Source organism: Peromyscus maniculatus, chromosome 5 (assembly GCF_049852395.1).
Source record: "Peromyscus maniculatus bairdii isolate BWxNUB_F1_BW_parent chromosome 5, HU_Pman_BW_mat_3.1, whole genome shotgun sequence".
In the NCBI taxonomy this organism is placed as follows: domain Eukaryota; kingdom Metazoa; phylum Chordata; class Mammalia; order Rodentia; family Cricetidae; genus Peromyscus; species Peromyscus maniculatus.
This window is the reverse complement of record NC_134856.1, coordinates 77,009,456-77,028,033: the sequence shown is the minus strand read 5'-3', so window position 1 is coordinate 77,028,033 and position 18,578 is coordinate 77,009,456. Positions and strand designations below refer to the sequence as shown.

The 18,578-nt window shown below is 40.9% G+C and overlaps 1 protein-coding gene across 3 annotated transcripts in view; it reads left to right on the top strand.

The window, feature by feature from the left end:
* The window catches only part of Slc39a12 (solute carrier family 39 member 12), a 94,474-nt gene that overhangs the window by 24,014 nt on the left and 51,882 nt on the right, over window positions 1-18,578 (top strand). For all 3 annotated transcript variants that reach the window (XM_076572695.1, XM_016008215.3, XM_042278079.2), the window contains exons 6-7: window positions 3,771-3,945; window positions 11,093-11,265. In XM_076572695.1, coding sequence (XP_076428810.1) covers window positions 3,771-3,945; window positions 11,093-11,265 — 348 coding nt within the window. The remainder of the gene's footprint in view (window positions 1-3,770; window positions 3,946-11,092; window positions 11,266-18,578) is intronic.

Here is an 18,578-nt window from a genome sequence, read left to right as displayed (position 1 = left end):
ATCTCTTCTTGTTTTCTATCACCTTTGCTAGGCATAAAATGTGTCTATCAGACTTTACTTTTTCAAGCCATATCTATGGTATTTACCCAAAGGTGACAAGCATTTACCTCCAAGTTAATCTTTTTACATCCCCTTTGTGATAGTTTGAATGAAAATGACCTCTATAGGTTCATAGGGAGTGGCACTATTAGGAGTGTGGCCTTGCTGGAGGAAGTGTGTCACAGGGTGTGAGCTTTGAGGTTTCAAATGCTCAAGCCAGGCCCAGGGTTATTCTCTCTTCCTACTGCCTTTGGATCTGGATGTAGAACTCTTAGCTACCTCTCTGGCACCATGTCTGCCTGTATGCTGCCATGCTTTCTGGCTCTGATGATAATGGACTAAACCTCTGAACCTGTAAGCCAGCCCCAACTAAATGTTTTCCTTTGTAAGAGTTGACATGATCAATGGTGTCTCTTCACAGCAATAGAAACCCCAACTGAGACACCCTTAAAAGCCAGTTCAGTGCAACACAGTGCTGTCCCCCACCAAAACAACTGCCATCTTCATAAGACCAGCTATATCTCCTTCAAAGCTATCAATCATTTCTGTTGACATTCTCACATAGAATGAGAGTTTGGAGGGTCCTTGGACCCTCACCTTTGTGTCTAGCCACTCTTCCCAGGCATTTGTATGCTATGTTGCCATAACCAGATGTGTTCTGTGATGTGGGGAAGGGGCTAGGAGCATACAGACTGTGGAGGACTAAGGGAAGGGGAAGGAGACTCCATCTACTTATCCATGGGACAGCCATCATCCAAGCTGGGTGATGTCATAGCCTTTTCTAAACCCTTTGGCTCATCACGATTTATTGTTTGCATTACAATGTATACCAATGCCCAAGTCACCCAGAATTGTACCAGAATACGTTCTCCTTGTCTATGGGCTTTCACTATATTTTCTTTAATTTGATATCATATTTTGGGATCTAGAGTGTGCTTTCCAGGAAACTAAGGATTAGATTCTGTTATTTAGTCCTAGCACTTTTGAGCTGGGCTTTAGACATTGCTACACCACTCTTTTTTAGGAAACGATGTATCAACTCACTATGTGCTGGTTTTCCTACTTTTAGCCACATATTAATCCCTGCTTACCTCCTTTTTCAGAGGTCCTTGCATCCTCTGTTAGCTTTTCATTTAGGTCCCTGATTTGGGGGCCACTTTTCAACTTTCGTGGACCTACATAGATCTATCTGTGAGACCTGGGATTGGAAGATCTTAAAGAATGGGCTAGACTACAGTCTAATGCTTCAGACGATTTTACTTCAGTTTCTTTTTTCTTTTTTGGTTTTTCAAGACAGGGTTTTTCTGTGTCGCTTTGGTGCCTTTCCTGGATCTCACTCTGTAGCCCAGTCTGGCCTTGAACTCACAGATATCCACCTGCCTCTACCTCCTGAGTGCTGGGATTAAAGACGTGTGCCACCACTTCCCAGCTTTTACTTCAGTTTCAATGTACTGAATGCACTAATGCAACAAAGAAAGCAATGATTCAAGGAAGGCTGTTTGAGTTTACAAAAACATGATCAGAAAAACATGTAAATAAACTTCAATAAGCACATACTAAATATTAACAGAACAGCCCTTTCCTGGAACTTTCTCAGGACAGAACAATTTAAACACAATTACCTGGCATGTACTACAGATTATATCTGGGAAAGCATGAAAACAAGGCAGAGGGCCATATCCAGATCCAGGGTGCACTGACCAGATTGGATTCTATAGCTGTGTTCTGACATCTAACAAAAATAAAACATGTCTTATAAATTGAATGCAAATACTTGTCACAGGAGGCACGAAATCACATCTAAGAACAATCCAGGGAACAAAATGCACCTGAGGTAAAAGGCCTTTTGCCTATTTTTCCTGGAACCTCTCTCATAGTTTCCCAAGGCATTGTCTACCACGCATTATTCTTTTGGCTGTGTTTTGATAGTACTTTACTAAAAGGTCACTTTAGAGTGGACACTTACATGGCTATGTGCTTATAGAATAAGCGGACCATACTGTGAGAAGAAACATACACACAGAGAGAGAGAGAGAGAGAGAGAGAGAGAGAGAGAGAGAGAGAGAGAGAGAGAGAGAGAGAGAGAGAGATAAAGAAGATTCTTGGCCTCCAGGACAGGCCTGTATGTGCAACTTTGATACTTGGCATTCAGGACAGGCATGTATGTACATCTTTGGTTCTGATTTTTCAGTTTAGGTTATGGATTTTCCTTTGTACTCTGGGTTTTCTTGTTGTATGAGTGTGTGATTTTTTTCTCATTCTTTTGTAGTCTCCTCTTGGTTTTCTTGCTTGTGTGGCTTCTCTTTCATGAAACCAAATATTTTCTGGCCAGAAGAAAGCTTTCTTACCCACAGAGTCACCACCAAAGATTTTGAAATGGAGAGAAAACCACTAGGTGTTTCATAATTATGTCTTGATTAACATGTCTTCACTGAAAAGTTCTTATATTCTACACCATAGAAAATCAGGCCAGGCTTGTAAATCATTGCTTATTTCTAAAAGTACCGTACTGGTTGTGATTAAAGTCCACAAAGCCACTGGGTTCTTGTTTCAATAAAAGGACTCATATAAAAACTATATTTCATTCTCATTAAAACTTTCAGGGCCTGAGAAGATGTATCAGTGTGTAAAGTACTTATCCTACAAGTCTGAGGACTGGCACTAAGATACCCAGAACCTATGTAAAAGCCTGGTGGCCATGGTAACCCATTTGCAAGGTTTGGGAGGTGGAGATGAGGGATTCCCTGGTCAAGCTCTCTAGCAGACTAACTGAAATGGGGAGCTCAAGGTTCAGAGAGAGATGAGAGACTCTGTACTAAAGGTGGAGAGTGGTAGAGAAACATGCCCCATGTCAGCCTCAGGCCTCCACATGTACATGTATACAATGTGCATATGCATCCACATAAGTACACATGTCCTCACATTTGAACACAAATACATACATGCACAGCACACACACACACACACACACACACACAAAAAAAAAACCCTAAACTTTTTAAGTTGCAATTTTTGGTGCATACAACCCTAGTTTTTACTTTTAAATTGGAAAAACACCTTATAGTAGGTTTTAAAGGCATGTTGCATTTATTTTAGGGATTTCATCTAAGCATGCCTATGTAGTATGAAGAAACATGAAATTGTAGATAAAGCAGGTAACGTCAGTCAAAAATAACAATTATTTCTGCTGCTTTTTATAGAGAATGTTAACAGAGAAAGGTCACCCTAGTGTTGAACATACATATTGGCTACCTGACATAGCATTCCCTTCTAAATTTAACCTCTCATTTCATTTAAAAACATGTTTCTGGCTCAGGCTTGTTAAGTGAGATGGTACCAAAGCCAACAATTTCATTACTACAGGGCTCCCTTTTATCATGTGAAGTCACAACTTTGCACATACAAAGATTCCGCCATTGAAAAATGGGCAAAACAAAAATATGAAAACTTCCGGGTGTGTGTGTGTGTCACTGGTTAGAACATCATGCAATGCATTGCAAATCAGTCTCTACTTTCCAGAAAGAAAATATATATGCCAGAAATATGAAATGATACTCAGAATAATTTTTAAATGAACCTTGGAAGATAGCGAGCGGTAAACAATGCAAAGGTAGCAACTCGCGATCACGTCACCATGCAGCTGTCGCAGCCCTGTGTAGTTCTGGCCCCTGAAGTGGCTGTTGTATCTGATTGAAGGCTGAGGTTTGTAACTGTGTGTTTTCTTTATACAGGCTTGCTTCTCTGCTAGGCAGCTGGTGGAGATCTTTCTACAGAACCATAGTAGTCCTTCCATTTCTAAGGAGGACTTTAAGAAGCTAAGTCCAGGGATCATCCAGCAACTACTCAGCTGCTCTTGCCAAATGCCCAAGGACCAGCAAGCAAAGCTCCCACCCACCACTCTGGAGAGTAAGTCTGGGTCCCACAACCATGTGCACAATGCATGTAGTAATAGCAGGAAATGTAGAGTGCTCACTGTGTAGAAGGAGCAGTCCTGAGCACTGTACATTTACCAAATTATTTAGTCCTCCATATAGTGAGGAGGGACGATTGCTATCATTCTCATTTTACAGATAAAGAAACACAGACATGTATATGCTTAGTCACAGGTTAAAAATTATGGACTTGTTAACATGATGACATTGAAAGTCAAACCTAAGCAAGCCAGTCTTAGAGTTCTATTTCTGTTGGTTCTGATGCTTTTCAGTGAATTTTATGAGTATCCTAGGTGAGCCTCAGACTTACAATCCCCCTACTTTGTTCTCCCCAATGCTGGCTGGGATTATGGATGTGTGCCAACATATAAAATGATATTCAAAGCATATTTCGTATTTTTTATATAATTCATTAAATCAATTCTGTCCTTCATATTTGACTAAATGGTAAAGCAACTTACAATTTTATGATTCTTAGGGGGTCCGAAGAAGGATGAATAAGTAAAGTGCTTATGAGGCAAGCATGGGGGACCTGAATTGGGTTTCTAGCACCCGAGCAACAAAACAAAACAAAACAAAAAAAACTGAGTGTAGTGGTATGTGCCTGCAATCTGAATTCTAGGGAAGTAGAGACATGAGTATCCCAAGGGCTTGCAATCTAGGCAGATTGATGAGTTCTAGGTTTAGTGGGAGATCCTGTTAAAAAAAATACAAGCAATTGAGGAAGGTAATGTGTTGATTCCAGACTCCACATTCATGAATCTGTACACACACACACACACACACACACACACACACACACACACACACACACACATCTCTCCATAGTTTACACCCTTTAATAGTTGAGAAGTGACAGGGTAAAAGAGAAAACACACCAGGACTGGAATGGGAAATGTATACCTGAGACATATTCTTTAATCTCAGGAACTGTGTGATCTTAAGCAATTTCTAATTCCACTTCTTGGGACTGGCTCTTTTCAACTTAGTGGGAAGTAGATGATACCGTAGAGTGCTTTAGCAATCCCCACATCCTGGAACTTGTGAAACATGAGGGTGTATTGGGGTAAATGAAGGTACACAAGCTGGTCTGTGTTGGAGGTGCCAAAGCCAGGGAGATTACAGCCTCCCAGGAATGGCTGGTGGCTCTAGAAAGTGCAGGGACTTTACACTCTCCTGGATCCCACTGAGTCACCATAGCAGTAACTTGTAGTTGAAGTTTTCCTGTGTTCACCCAGCTCCTGCAGCCACTCAGACCCAAGTAAACACACAGAGACTTACATTACTTATAAACTGTATGGCCATGGCAAGCTTCTTGCTATCTAGTTCTTTTATCTTAAATTAACCCATTTCTGTTCATGTATAAGTTGCCATGTGGCTTGTGGCTTACCAATACTTTTACATCTTGCTTCCTCTGTGTCTGGCTGGTGACTCCTGACTCAGCCTTCCTGTTCCCAGAATTCTCCTCTCTGCTTATCCCACCTATACTATACTTCCTGCCTGGCTACTGGCCAATCAGTGTTTTATTTATCAACCAAATCAGAGCAACACATTCACAGCATATATAGCGATATCCACACAGCAGTAACTTATTGATTTTATAGGGAACCTACAAGGTGCAAATTGGATAAAGAGTTCAAAAATGTGTAGTACATTGAAGCTTTATGTAGTTATGACCTCCATCTCCCTAATATGGTGGCCAAGAATAGCCATGACACAGTGAAAATATAAAACTTCAAGTACTGACCATTAATGGACCATATATATGATATATATGAACAGATATGAATATACATATTTAGAGTTGTATACTTTGTGATAGACTGTAATGTCTACCATTTAAAAATTGAATTATCCAGCTACTTATCTCAAAGTTACAATGGATTCTTGAGTGGTAAGTAGCTCATTTGAAGGTTTACTGTGAGCAAAAGCATGTTATGTCTAAATACCTAAAATGTCCTAGCTGCTGGGAGAAAAGACATTTCACTAAAATGAGGAGCCTAGAAACTTAACACGTGTGGTCAATGATGCTCACGAGTGATGGGACAGAAGTGCAGTACCTCTGAGCACGTGGCATGGCCATACTTCCACCACTGGGTACGGTGCCTGGTGTGTACAAACCCCTTACAGAAAAGCTGTTTGAACATAAGACCTATGGGGGAAAAAGGTGAATGGTTTATCCTCTTTTTTACGAACATCTAGACTCTTCTAGAGAAATTTCTTTAGCAATATCCCATTAATAATATACAGCAAATAACCTCTCTTAATAGATGTCTCTGTTCGCAATTTAAAATGTGGCACTATGTAATTAACAGAGGCTTTGAAACTTAGAGCAATGGGAGATGTTGCATTAAAGTGGGATGAACACAGGGAGATGTTAATAAGGAAGCAGAGTTCTATGGGTTGTAACTCAAGCCTTACGTGCCACCTTCAACCTCATTTCTAGGAAGGAAACGTGACCATGTTCAGATCAAATTTCAGACCTGCTCTAAGTAGCTGCTCTGCAAAGGCTAAGAATTCAGTGTGTAGTTCCAGTTCTGTCATGATGGGAAATGTATATTGTTAAAATATCAGACACCAATCAAGGTACCATAATGCTTGGCTTGGGGCTGAGGGCAAATCTGCAGTCCTTTTACATAACGTCATAGATTTTTATGATTTCCAGGCTATCCCACCCACAAGAAAGAAGGCAAAATCTAACATAAAAGAGAATTTAAAAGCTCCAAAGTTATGGAAACAACCATTTTCCCGCAGCATCACTTTGTTGCTGCCCACAGGACAAAGAGAACAGGGAGATAGGAAGTGAGACATGTCCAGACTCTAATGTGTCCTATGAGTTTTTAGCCTGTTATGGTCTCTTGTAGGCACTATTAAAAACCTTGAGTTGCCCATGTTGAAATCCTAATAACTTTATGTATTTAGGCGAGAATAGTGGCATTTGTGAATAAAGTCCAGCTGGGGATGGATGGATGGGCTATGAAAATCTTCAAAGATATTTTAATAACATGGGAGTCCCTGTGTTCTTAATAAACTAGAATGAAATAAAACAGCTGTGTAGGTGCATGACCATCCCAGCCATCCTTAAAGTTATTAAAATTAATTGTTGTAAAATATGCACATCATTAAATTTATCTCCACTCCTTTCTTTAGATACAAAGTGCCCCGTGAGTTCTAAGCACACGCTGTACCACTGGCCTGTGCTCCTGCTCCTTACTTACTTTGGTTTGTATAATTCAGCAGTGCTCAGTATATTCACGTAGCTATGAAACAGCTATGTTTTCATATTTCCAAACTGAGAAGACCAGCTCTTCATTGTCCCCTAGAGCACTATAGAGAGATGCCACAATGAAGAGGTGGCAGAGAAGCTGAAAGATCGAAGACTGTCAATTTCCTGCCTGTTCTTGTTATACTACCAACTCCATTTATCCCAATAAAGTGGGAACTAGGAATCAACAAAAGTCCTCTTAAATCGAGCTTAGTGCTACATTAATATGCATCATTAATATGATCTGATGTGAAGGGTGAACCTTCTTGAAAACCTAAGTTTGGTGGGAAAAGAATATTACTTTTTAAAAAATAATATTCACAATTTTTTCTTGGACAATTTCATACATACATAGAATATATCTTGATTATAGCTACCTCTAGTTCTCTTCTTCCATTACCCTGAGTCCCCTAACACATCCCCCGACTTCCTGTTCTTTTCTTAAAATAAAACAAAAACAAAAAGACAAGCCAGGGGGTGCAATTAGTGTTGTCCACATGTTAGTGAGCCATCCAGTTGAGCTGGAGAAACCTACCAGCAGCCGTACCCCTGAAAAAGCAATGACTACCCCCACACACACCAATAGCTCCTCAGCTAGGAGTAGGGCCTCATGATCCCCTCCCCCAACATTCTTCTATAATAATAAACTTTAAGAGAATATTTTCTTTGAGACTACAGTGGAGGGACTACAGACAACTTGGCAGCAAAGAGGATATACAGCTCTTATGGAGAACCTGGATTTGGTGCCGTACACTCATGTCAAATGACTTAGGACTGCCTGCAACTCTAGCTCCAGAGAATCCAATGCCTTTGGCCTCTGTAGGCACCTACACATTGATGCACATAAACATCGACACTCATGAGTGTCGATGCCTATGTGCACACCTCCCTAAGGGATTGGGGGTTTGATAGGTCCTCCCCCCAATGCAGGCAGTTTGATGAGTCAGCATGGGATGTGAGGAAGACAAGGTCTTTATAGCTCATTTCCAAATGGGGGATTTGTGGGCAAACTAGGCAGAGTTACAGGAACACAACATAAGCATAACAAGTTAGTCACAGTGGCCTCCTGAAACAAAGACATGATTTGCAAGGTGGTCAAAACAACATGTAGTTGAAACAAAGGTAGAGTTGCAGGATGGTTATTAACCTTTTTAAACAAAGACATGATTGTCATCCCTGGATAAGGAAGTATATTTGTAGTTAAGGTTGCAGGAGGGGCATAACCCAATCCTTGAGAAACAAAGATTTAATCAGAAACTGGAGCGAACCTAATTTGTTTTTAACTATGAGATAGTTTTTAAGCCTAAGATGGAGGCAGGCTGGTTCTTCAACAACCCCCCTCTCCCACCCTGGCCAAGTGGGACAATTCACACAAGGTGGAGACTAAAACTCAGGACAATGAAACTTGGGGCATTATTATCTTTGTGGGCACTAGGACTGTGACCCAGGGACTGACCTCTTGATTTATTTTTCTTACACATTTAAACATAATAGAACTTGTGACCTTTATGATAAGAATGAACTCTATTGACTGATAAACAGAGCTTAGGGCTAGAGCCTAGAGGAAGGATCTGTGATAGGCACAAGGTGGAGGATGCAAAGTCCATGGGGATTCTCTCATGGGGATATGCTCTATTCACTGCAGGGTTAAGACCTAAAAAATGCTCAGCATATTGGGGGGATTCAGGTGGGAGCTGGCTCCTAATAGAATAGCAAAGAATCACCAAGTTGATTGACCACTTTTCACTCTGGCATTCCAGGTGACTAGGACTCATTCACTTGTTGAAGAAAACAGGCCTATGTGATTGACAATCCTGGTTTTTTCAATGCTTATTCTAAGCTATATTTCCTACATATATGTGCACAATTAAAAACAATAAAAATAAAATCTTTAAAACTACAATTAGATTTAAGTATTATGATAGCTGAAGTATTCCATTTCCTCCTCAATTTTTCCTTACACATACATTAATTTTTAAAAATAATCTTAACATCTTACTGTATTGGCTACTTTTATAGTTGCTGTGAGAAAATTCCCAAGGGAAGCAACTTAAAGAAGGAAGCCATGCTTTGATCCACAGTTCCAGGGAATAGTCCATCCTGGAGGTGCTTGAGGCGTCTGATCACATTACATACAAAGTCAGAAAGGAGCTCAGCTCACTTTCTCCTTTCTATTCAGTCCATAGGATGCTACTGTCTACACTTAAGGATGGATCTTGCCACCATGATTCACTTAAGCTAGAAAACCACCCAGAGATCTGTCTTCTAGATGATTCAAGATTCTGCAGGTTGATAATCAAGTCAAACCATCACATTTACTTTGCTGGTTATTAAAACACTGTTTGGAGGCCTAGATACATGGAATAAATTTTAGGGGTTATAAGAATTCTTCATAGAATCTAAAATGTAGACTGTTAGAATTTATATTTCCAATCGTTCATATTGATGGATCAATTTTCACCTATAAAGCCACTCATTTTAGTTATTGAGAATAGCATCAATTTTTACATGTCCAATCGTTTTGGACGATTTTAGAAAGAAGTTCTCCTGAAGTCTGTGCTCAGTTTGTTCATAAGCACTGGTCTGCAGTGGAGCCCCACTCCATGCTTCCCCAAAGTATCTCCCTTGCCTTTGAAGTGTTTAAAGTGATTAGATGGGAATCAGTACTTGGGTCTCCCTACGGGAGTTTATGGGAGTGTTGCATTTACCAGTAGGAAAAATGCCTTTCTCTGTGGGTGGTAAGTGTCTGGGCATTTGCTTGCTTAGGTGATTTTACATAAAACATGGGGTAGCTCTGCATGTACACCTGCATATGGAAGAGGGAATCAGATCTTATTACAGATGGTTGTGAGCCGGCATGTGGTTGTTGGGAACTGAACTCAGGACCTCTGGAAATGCAGCCAGTGCTCTTAACTGCTGAGCCATCCACAGGATGCCCATGGCTTGAGGGTCCCGTGATGATGGTGTGCCAGAGGCCAGAGGCCTTGAAATAGACCAATGACTCATTGCAATGAACATTTTGTGGGTTGGGCTGAGTGGACAAAAGGGTACACCACGTGACACAATGCAGCTCCCAGTGCCACTGGGATGAGTGAAGAAGTGTTGGAAAGATGGGGAGCAAGGTGGGTTTTTTTCGTTTTCTTTTGTTTTAATTAATTTGGGGGTGCATGCTGCAGGGGTGAGGGGCAGATTGGAGGGACTGGAGGAGAGTGGGATTGGGGTACACGACGTGAAATTCCCCAAGAATCAATAAAAAATTAAGTTAAAACAAACTAAAACAAAGAAACATGGGGTAGCTTCAAAGCCACGGTCAGGTGAAAACTTAAGTCTTTGCTGTAACAAAATCATCTGGGTGGCTTATGAACAACAGAAATGTGTCCCTCCCAGTTCTGGAGGCTGAGAGGCCCAAGATCAATGTGTTGGTAGACTCTGAGTAGAATTGATGGTGGTGGCACGGTCTGCTTTATGGTTCATATCATGGGACCAGCTCACTATCTCCCCCTGCTGGGAGTTCCTTATAAGGCACTTACCTCATGCTCTTGGACAGAGCCCTCCTGACCGACCTCTGACCTCCCAAAGGCCTCACTTTCTTTGTACTGTCACCTTGGGGGCTGGGTTCTAGGGGGTGGGTGAGAGTGGTAATAAACATTTAGACCACAACAACTCCTAGATGATCATTGACGTTCACTCTTCGCCTTAAAACTGAAAGTAATCTTTTACCCCATACAAAACTTAGAAAGCCATTGCATGTCCCAGCAAACTGTTATCGTAGGAGAGCAGATCTGGAATTTCTGCCAGCTGAGGCATGAGTGGACAGCAGTGTGCACTGACAGTCTTTGTCGCCTCCTTTGACCAGAGTACGGCTACAGCACGGTGGCTGTGACATTCCTGACGTTGGGGTCTATGCTTGGGACGGCACTGGTCCTTTTCCACAGCTGTGAGGAGAACTACAGTCTTATTTTACAGCTCTTCGTGGGCTTGGCTGTGGGAACGCTCTCTGGGGATGCCCTGCTCCACCTCATCCCTCAGGTAACCTTGTTCTTCTGTGGGAATCTGTTGGAGTCCAGCTCCGACCTGTTGAAGGGTTCTTGTGTGGGAGGAGAGAGGAATGAGAAAGTATTAGATAGAAATATAGGTGGAAATGGAGAAAAAAAGAACAGAGACACAGGATAGCTCCGGGAGGGCCCTGGGTCAATACCCAGCCATCTTGAGGTGTATTCCAAAGAGCTTTTTATACAATGCCAAGGGGTGAGGCAAAAGACCTCCCCCTTTCAAGATCAAAGCACAACGTACAGCCAAGTGTAGACCCTTTAAACACCTGGTAACCATGTCCATGGTCAAATCATTCTATTATGCAGTCCTGCTGGGTAAAGCAAGATTCTCTGACCTTGAGTAAGGTCATTTAGGGAGCCTCTGTGGGCACCCACATTCTTTCCATTGCAGATGGGTGGCATCTGGTTCTTCTTTCCATTCAATAACTTGAGATATTTATGCAAAATTTTTGGTGTGAACCTCAGTGAAAAAATACCAAGGCTGGGGTTTTCCTTGGAAAGAACACCTCTTGCCCTGAGCATCTTTGCACCAATGGAAGAGAAGAAAGAGATAAGCAGACATTGAGTCCATCTCCAATTATCTTTGTTTTTGAAATAAAGGTAGTCAGTGTAGATGCATTTCTAAACAGTCTTATTAAATAAAAAACATGGAGCGAGATATATGTATGGGTGAAAGTCTGGGAGAGATCAGGGAAACAGAGAAAGCCACAGCTAACCTTACCTCACAACTGGACAGCTTCCAAATGCGAGTTACTTCCTGTCTACCCATGCCTATGTGCCTTGCTGTTTTGCCATCTGGTTCTCTGTTCAGCTACATCACTTCTTCTTCCTGCCCAGCTCTGTCACTTCCTATCTGTCTGTACAGACCTCCATACCTCCATGGTTAACTAGGGTTGGAATTCAAAGCATGTATCACCACACCTCGCTCTGTTTCCAGTGTGGCCTTGAACACACAGAGATCCAGACAGATTCCTGCCTGCCAAGTGGTAGGATTAAAGGCATGTGCTAACATTGCATGACTTCTGTGTTATGGCCGGCTTTTGCCTCTGATCTCCAGGAAAGCTTTACTTATTAAAGCACAAATAAAATATTACCACATTTCAGCACAAATAAAATATCACCACAGGTCAGGTTATTAGATTGGATTAAGAAAGGTTCAGGAGGCAAATGTCACAGAACACACACACACACACACACACACACACACACACACACACACACACACACACACACACACACACAGTCTTTGAGTGTGATGCTGGCCTTTCTCAACTGCTTCCCTTTACCCTAATGCATCAGATCTGTTTCCCTCTGTTCTTGTGTTTTGCCTCAAAGTTTGATTTCTTGCCAATTGGATTTTTGCCTGGTTTCTGCCAGGGGAAGTATCACAGGAAATTCGGGGCTAAAGGAAGAGGGGCAGTAGCATTTCTTCTAGCTTTCTCCTGACTCTGGCTCTCACACCTGATCCAAAAGTAGCCATAGACTGTCAGGTTGTATCTGGAGGCTCCCTCCATAGCATCCCCTCTCTCAAAGCTTCAACAATGTCATTTTTTACTGTTGTCCCTCTAGAGCTACAGTGGAAATGGGTTCTTGGACGGCTGTTCTCTGGATCCCTTGTTCCTTAGCCCTGCCTGAGTCTGCCTTAGTGTCATTATTAGCATCGTTGTCTTTGTGTTTGAACCCTCAGAGTAGACTTCTCTTCCTCACAATAATAACGGTGTTTGGGTTATTTCTTTTCTTTTTGTGGTGTGTGTGTGTGTGTGTGTGTGTGTGTGTGTGTGTGTGTGTGTGTATGCACCTACATATATGAGTATATATGTATGTATTTGGACATGAGTGTGGTTGCTAGATATCAATAACAGTGTTTTCCTCAGTCATTCTTCACCTCACTGTTTGAGACAGGGTCTCTCACAGAACCTGGAGCTCACCGGTTTGGTTACACTGGCTGGCTGCTGAGTTCCAGAGATCCACCTGTCTTAGCTGCCTCAGTCCTGGGCTTATGGATACATGCTGTGGCACTCAGCTTTTCATGTGAGTGCTAGAGATCTGAAGTCAGGTCCTTGTTTTTATGAGATGAGTCCTTTGCTGACAGCCCTTGGATTTCTTTCCTCAAAAGAGCCAAAAGCACCAGAAAAGTGGCTATCTGTTGAAGTCCTCGGAGGCTTTTTTCTTTATCAGAAATGAAAGGACTAGACTTGAGATGTGCGCGAGGTGAGGTGGGAGCACTGCCCAGGAGGTCTGTTCTTGATAGGGATGGTGACAGCACACTAAAGATCATGCCTCCTGTGAAGTAGGAAATGGTCAACATTTCCACAAGCTGCTGGCAATTTCCTTGGGATCACTGTTGTTGCTTAGAGGCTCAATAATTATTTGATATTCAAAAAATGGCAAAATGAGCATTGGAGAAATTAAACAAGCCACTATTGGTTTTAATTTCCCTCATAATCTAATTTTCTGGAACTATTTCAAGACTCATGTATTGGCTCGAGGCAATGGCCACAGCCGCTTTCTAGGTCACTGCAGCAGATACAGAGATGTTTGTTGCCTGGGAGCCTGGGAAATGGCAGGAGGTTTCCTCCGAGGAGCAGTGCACAGCTGGGGAGCAAACCTGGACTTGGGGTGCATAGGAAATGCTGCAGATCTGCGCAAAAAGGTTAGCTTGTATCTATGACATCTGAAGGCAAAGTTTTTTCTTGAGAAAAGAGATGAGGACAAGCATTATTAGAAAGATGAAGAAGGATCTCCTGTAAAGTGTGTTGGAGAACTAGAGAAATCAGTGGTTCCTAAATGCGATCTGCATTTTCAAAGATCTTTACAGAAGTAAGAAAATACCACTGCTTGATGGATTTTTATCATTGCTAAATTTGTTCAACCTAAAGATCTATGTCTTAACCCGAGATTGTGATCTGTTCATTTATTTAATTGTATGATATTATAATGCTCCTAACTTTACGAAATGTTGGTTGCATGAGTATGAAGTGAGTGTATATTAGTGTTATTACCAAACAAGTTAGTACAAGGGGACTACCATATTCTGGTTTTTAGTTGTAACTGCATGTATGTACTTACCCATATATACAAGGTATCCATTGTGGGTTGCTTCTAAGACTCCTGAGGACATGAAAGCCCACACATGCTCAAGTCTCTTTGTGAAAAAACTGTATTGAACTTGCATATATCCTACATATAGCTTGTTACTTTAAATAATTTAGATCACTTACAATATGTAATGCAATGTAAAATGTCTGCAATACTCTACTATTCAGAGAATAATATAGTGAGAAGAAATTCAGTTATTTTCTTCTGAGTGTTTTCATTCTATATTTGGTGGATATATATATACCCCAAGACTATATTACATAAACATAAATGATATATATGCATTTATAATTTCTATTTTCTTTATTTGAAACTCAGAAACAACCTACTCTACAAACCCCTGAGCTATTTCACAAATTGCTATTTTTTGGGAAAGGAATATACTAGATGATAATTACTTACAAGTAGTCATAAAGTCAATGAGGGACTGAGTGAATGGAATGAGTAAGTTAATTAGAGGGAATCTCACAATGCCCTTCAGACCACTGATAACACTCCTGGTCACACTGTAGGTGGAGTTTTTCTGTGTCCCAGCAGTCAGCTCTGTCCTACCAATTGGCTTCCAAACAACCACACTGAGACTTATTATTAATTATAAATGCTCAGCCGATAGCTTAGGCTTATTTTTAGCTAGCTCTTATAACTTAAATTAACCCATTTCTATTAATCTATGTCATGCCCCAAGGCTTGTTTACCTCATCTACATACTGTTCATCCTGTATGCTCTGCTTCTCATGCTGTCTCCCTCACATCTCCCCAGCCTTCTCCTCAGCATTCTCTCTGCCTAGCTACTGGCCAGTTAGCTTTTTTATTAAACCAATGGCGGTAACATATATTCACACAATGTAAAGGAATATTCCACACATAGAGTATACACTCTGTGATGTGCTAACTTTCAGGTAGATTTCTCTATTCAGATAGAACAGAGTTAAAAGTTTAATTGCAGTAGTGCATGGGACACATTGACATGGGGACATACTTTGTGTGTGTCCCATGCAGAAAGCATATTGATACCTTATGAAGCATTACTATACACACAGAACTCTTGAAAAGAAACCAGCTAAAGATAAAATGTGTGAAAATGAGGCAAGGTGCTAACATAGAGCATTGGCATCTATTTATTCATTAGCAGAAGCTATTCAAAATTTGCCTTTGTTTTCTGCTGTTCACGTTTTCTTTGATACTGATTACACTATGTAATGGAGGTATTTACATACCCTACAGTACACTAAAATTTGAATGATTTCAGTTGCTATGGCATTCCCACAGACTAAGAGTTGAACTCATTCAACTTCTACGTTTACTCTTTGGTATTTAAGTCATTGAAAGTTATTTCCTTCTTTCATTGTTTTATTTTTCCCTTTATTGAAAATTGATTTTTTCTTTCATAGTACATCTTGATTGTGGTTTCCTTCTAGTCTTCCCAGATCCTCCCCATATCCCCTCCCATCCATATCCACGCCCCTGCTTCTGTCTCTCATTAGAAAACAAACAGGCTCCTATGGGATACTAATAAAATATAATAAGATACAACAAAAATCAACACATTAGAATTGAACAAAATCAACAGAAGGAAAAGCACCTAAGGGAAAGCACAGGAAACAGACTTATTCACTTGTACTTTCAGGAATCCCATAAAAACACTAAACTAGAAGCCATAATATATATGCAAAATACTGTAGGATAAAAAGAGAGAAGAAAATAAATAAAAACAGTGAGATAAAATTATATAAGATATGACATTATAAGACAAGGAACTTCGAAAATGCCATTGAGTTCATTTTAAGTTGGCCATCTATTGCTGGGCATGCAGCCTTCCCTTAAGAGTAGTTTGTTTTCTCTAGTGAGACATACTTGGAGGAAACTAAAGTTTTATTTGCAAGTGGTTATCAATTAGAAATCCTTCTGGGTTGGGCCATATGTCCACTTCTCCTTTCAGCTCTATGGCCCCAAATGGTGCAGACTAGAGTGGACCCCATGCATGCTGCTGCAGTCTCTTGTGAGTTTATATGTATATTGATCATGCTTTAGAGAGCTTTGTTTTCTAGGTGTCCTTCATACCCTCTAGCTCCTACATTCTTTCTTCCTCCTCTTCCAGAGGGTTCTCTGAACTTTGAGTTTAGATTTGATGAAGACAGCCCATTTTGAGCTGAGTGTTCTGAGGTCCCTCATTGCATAATGTCTGGCTATGGGTCTCTGTATTTGTTCCCATCTGCTGCAGGTGGAAGCTTCTCTGATGATGGCTGAGGAACTGATTTATGAGTATAGCAGAATGTCATTAGGAGCCATTTTATTGTTACTTTTTTCTTTTCCTTTCTTTTCTTTTTTCTTTCAGAATAGTAGTATTTGGTTTTACCCTAGGTCTGTATGTTGTGAATATGTGTTGCTCCCGTTGGTTAATAAATAAAGCTGCTTTGGCTCATGGCAAGGCAGGATAAGAGCCAGGTGGGAGCCGGGCGGTGGTGGCACACGCCTTTAATCCCAGCACTCGGGAGGCATTGGCAGGCGGATCTCTGTGAGTTCGAGGCCAGCCTGGTCTACAGAGTGAGTCCCAGGAAAGGCGCAAAGCTACACAGAGAAACCCTGTCTTGAAAAACCAAAAAAAAAAAAAAAAAAAAAAAAAAAAAAAAAAAAAAAAGAGCCAGGTGGGAAATTCAAGCTGAGATACAGGGAGAAGAAGGGAGGAGTTGGGGGGCAGATGCCATCCAGGCACCCAAGGAACAAGATGCCAGCAGACACAGCCATGTGGCAATATATAGATTAATAGAAATGGGTTAATTTAAGTTGCAAATGGTAGTTAATAATAAACCTGAGTCATTGGCCAAACACTTATAATTAATATAAACCTCTGAGTAATTATTTTATAAATGGCTGCAGGACCAGGTAGGATAAAGAAAAGCCTCTGCTACATAGGTCAATACCTGGGCTATCTAGTCTCAGGTTCTTGGTCACGAAACAGTGTTGGGTATGGGTTCCAGCTCATGGAGCGGGCCTTCCGTCAAGTCAGATGTTGATTAGTGACTCCCACAGGATTTGTGCCACCATTATACTAGCATATCTTGCAGGCAATACATCATTGTAGATCAAAGCATTTGGAGCCGACTTGGTGTTTACATTTCTCTTTTGGTGGCATGCAGACTGCCTTCCTGTGCTAAAGATAGAGCATAGGGCTGAAAACTCTACAGAGGCACCAGCTTGACTTCTCCATGTTCCGTGAGTTATATAGTTATATATAGTCAGCAATGGGAGAACTTGCTCTTTCTTTTGTGGAGAGTAACCTATAGTCTTGGCAACAGCCTGGGTTGTTTGAGGATTCCCATGGGACCCCTTTGGCCAACAACTCAATGAGATGTAACCCAATTCCAGTACTGGAAGCTTCATTTGGTGACAGGAGATGGCCACATGGGGCTTTGTCTCTCCCATTATTTGGCAGTTTCGTTTAGGTTGCCTTCATATGTGTATATGTTTCAGGAAGCATCTAGTGTATTAGATTTGCATACTACCCCTCAAATGGTCCTTAATATTAGCCATATCTTCATGTATTCACTTCTTTATTCCCCCCTTACCCCCCAACTTGATCCTCCCATTCCAGTCCTCCACATCCATCCATAACTATCTATTCTATTTTCCTTTCCTAGGGAGATCTATCTGTGTCCCCTCTCCCAACCAGTCCCTTACTCTATGCCTAAGTCTTTGGTTCTACAGATTATAGCTTGGTTATCTTGAGTTAATAGCTAATCTTTACATATAATGAATATATTCAGGCTTGAAATATCTGAATTAAAAGTGTATTTTCCTGCTTCAAAAGTCTGGATTAAAAGTTGATCTTCCTACTTCAAATTAAGCAAAATCTCAGAGGTGTGCCCTCCATTTTTGGGATTTAGTTCGAGATGTAGTCAAGTTGACAACCAAGAATAGCCATTACAAATTCACCTTTTGTCAACTTGACACACAATCATATCTCCTTATGTTGTGATTAATTTCCCAATGGAAACAATAACCAGGTCATAATAATACCTGAACATGATATAATTATCCCATGTGCAATCACATATGCATTATATGTACAACCAGGTCATAATTATGCCTAACATACTCTAATTGTCCCTCATACAACTGCAAATGCATTATAAACTTAGAATAGGTGGCAATGTCCCTTGAGGGACATTCTTTTAGTATCTCAAACCTAAA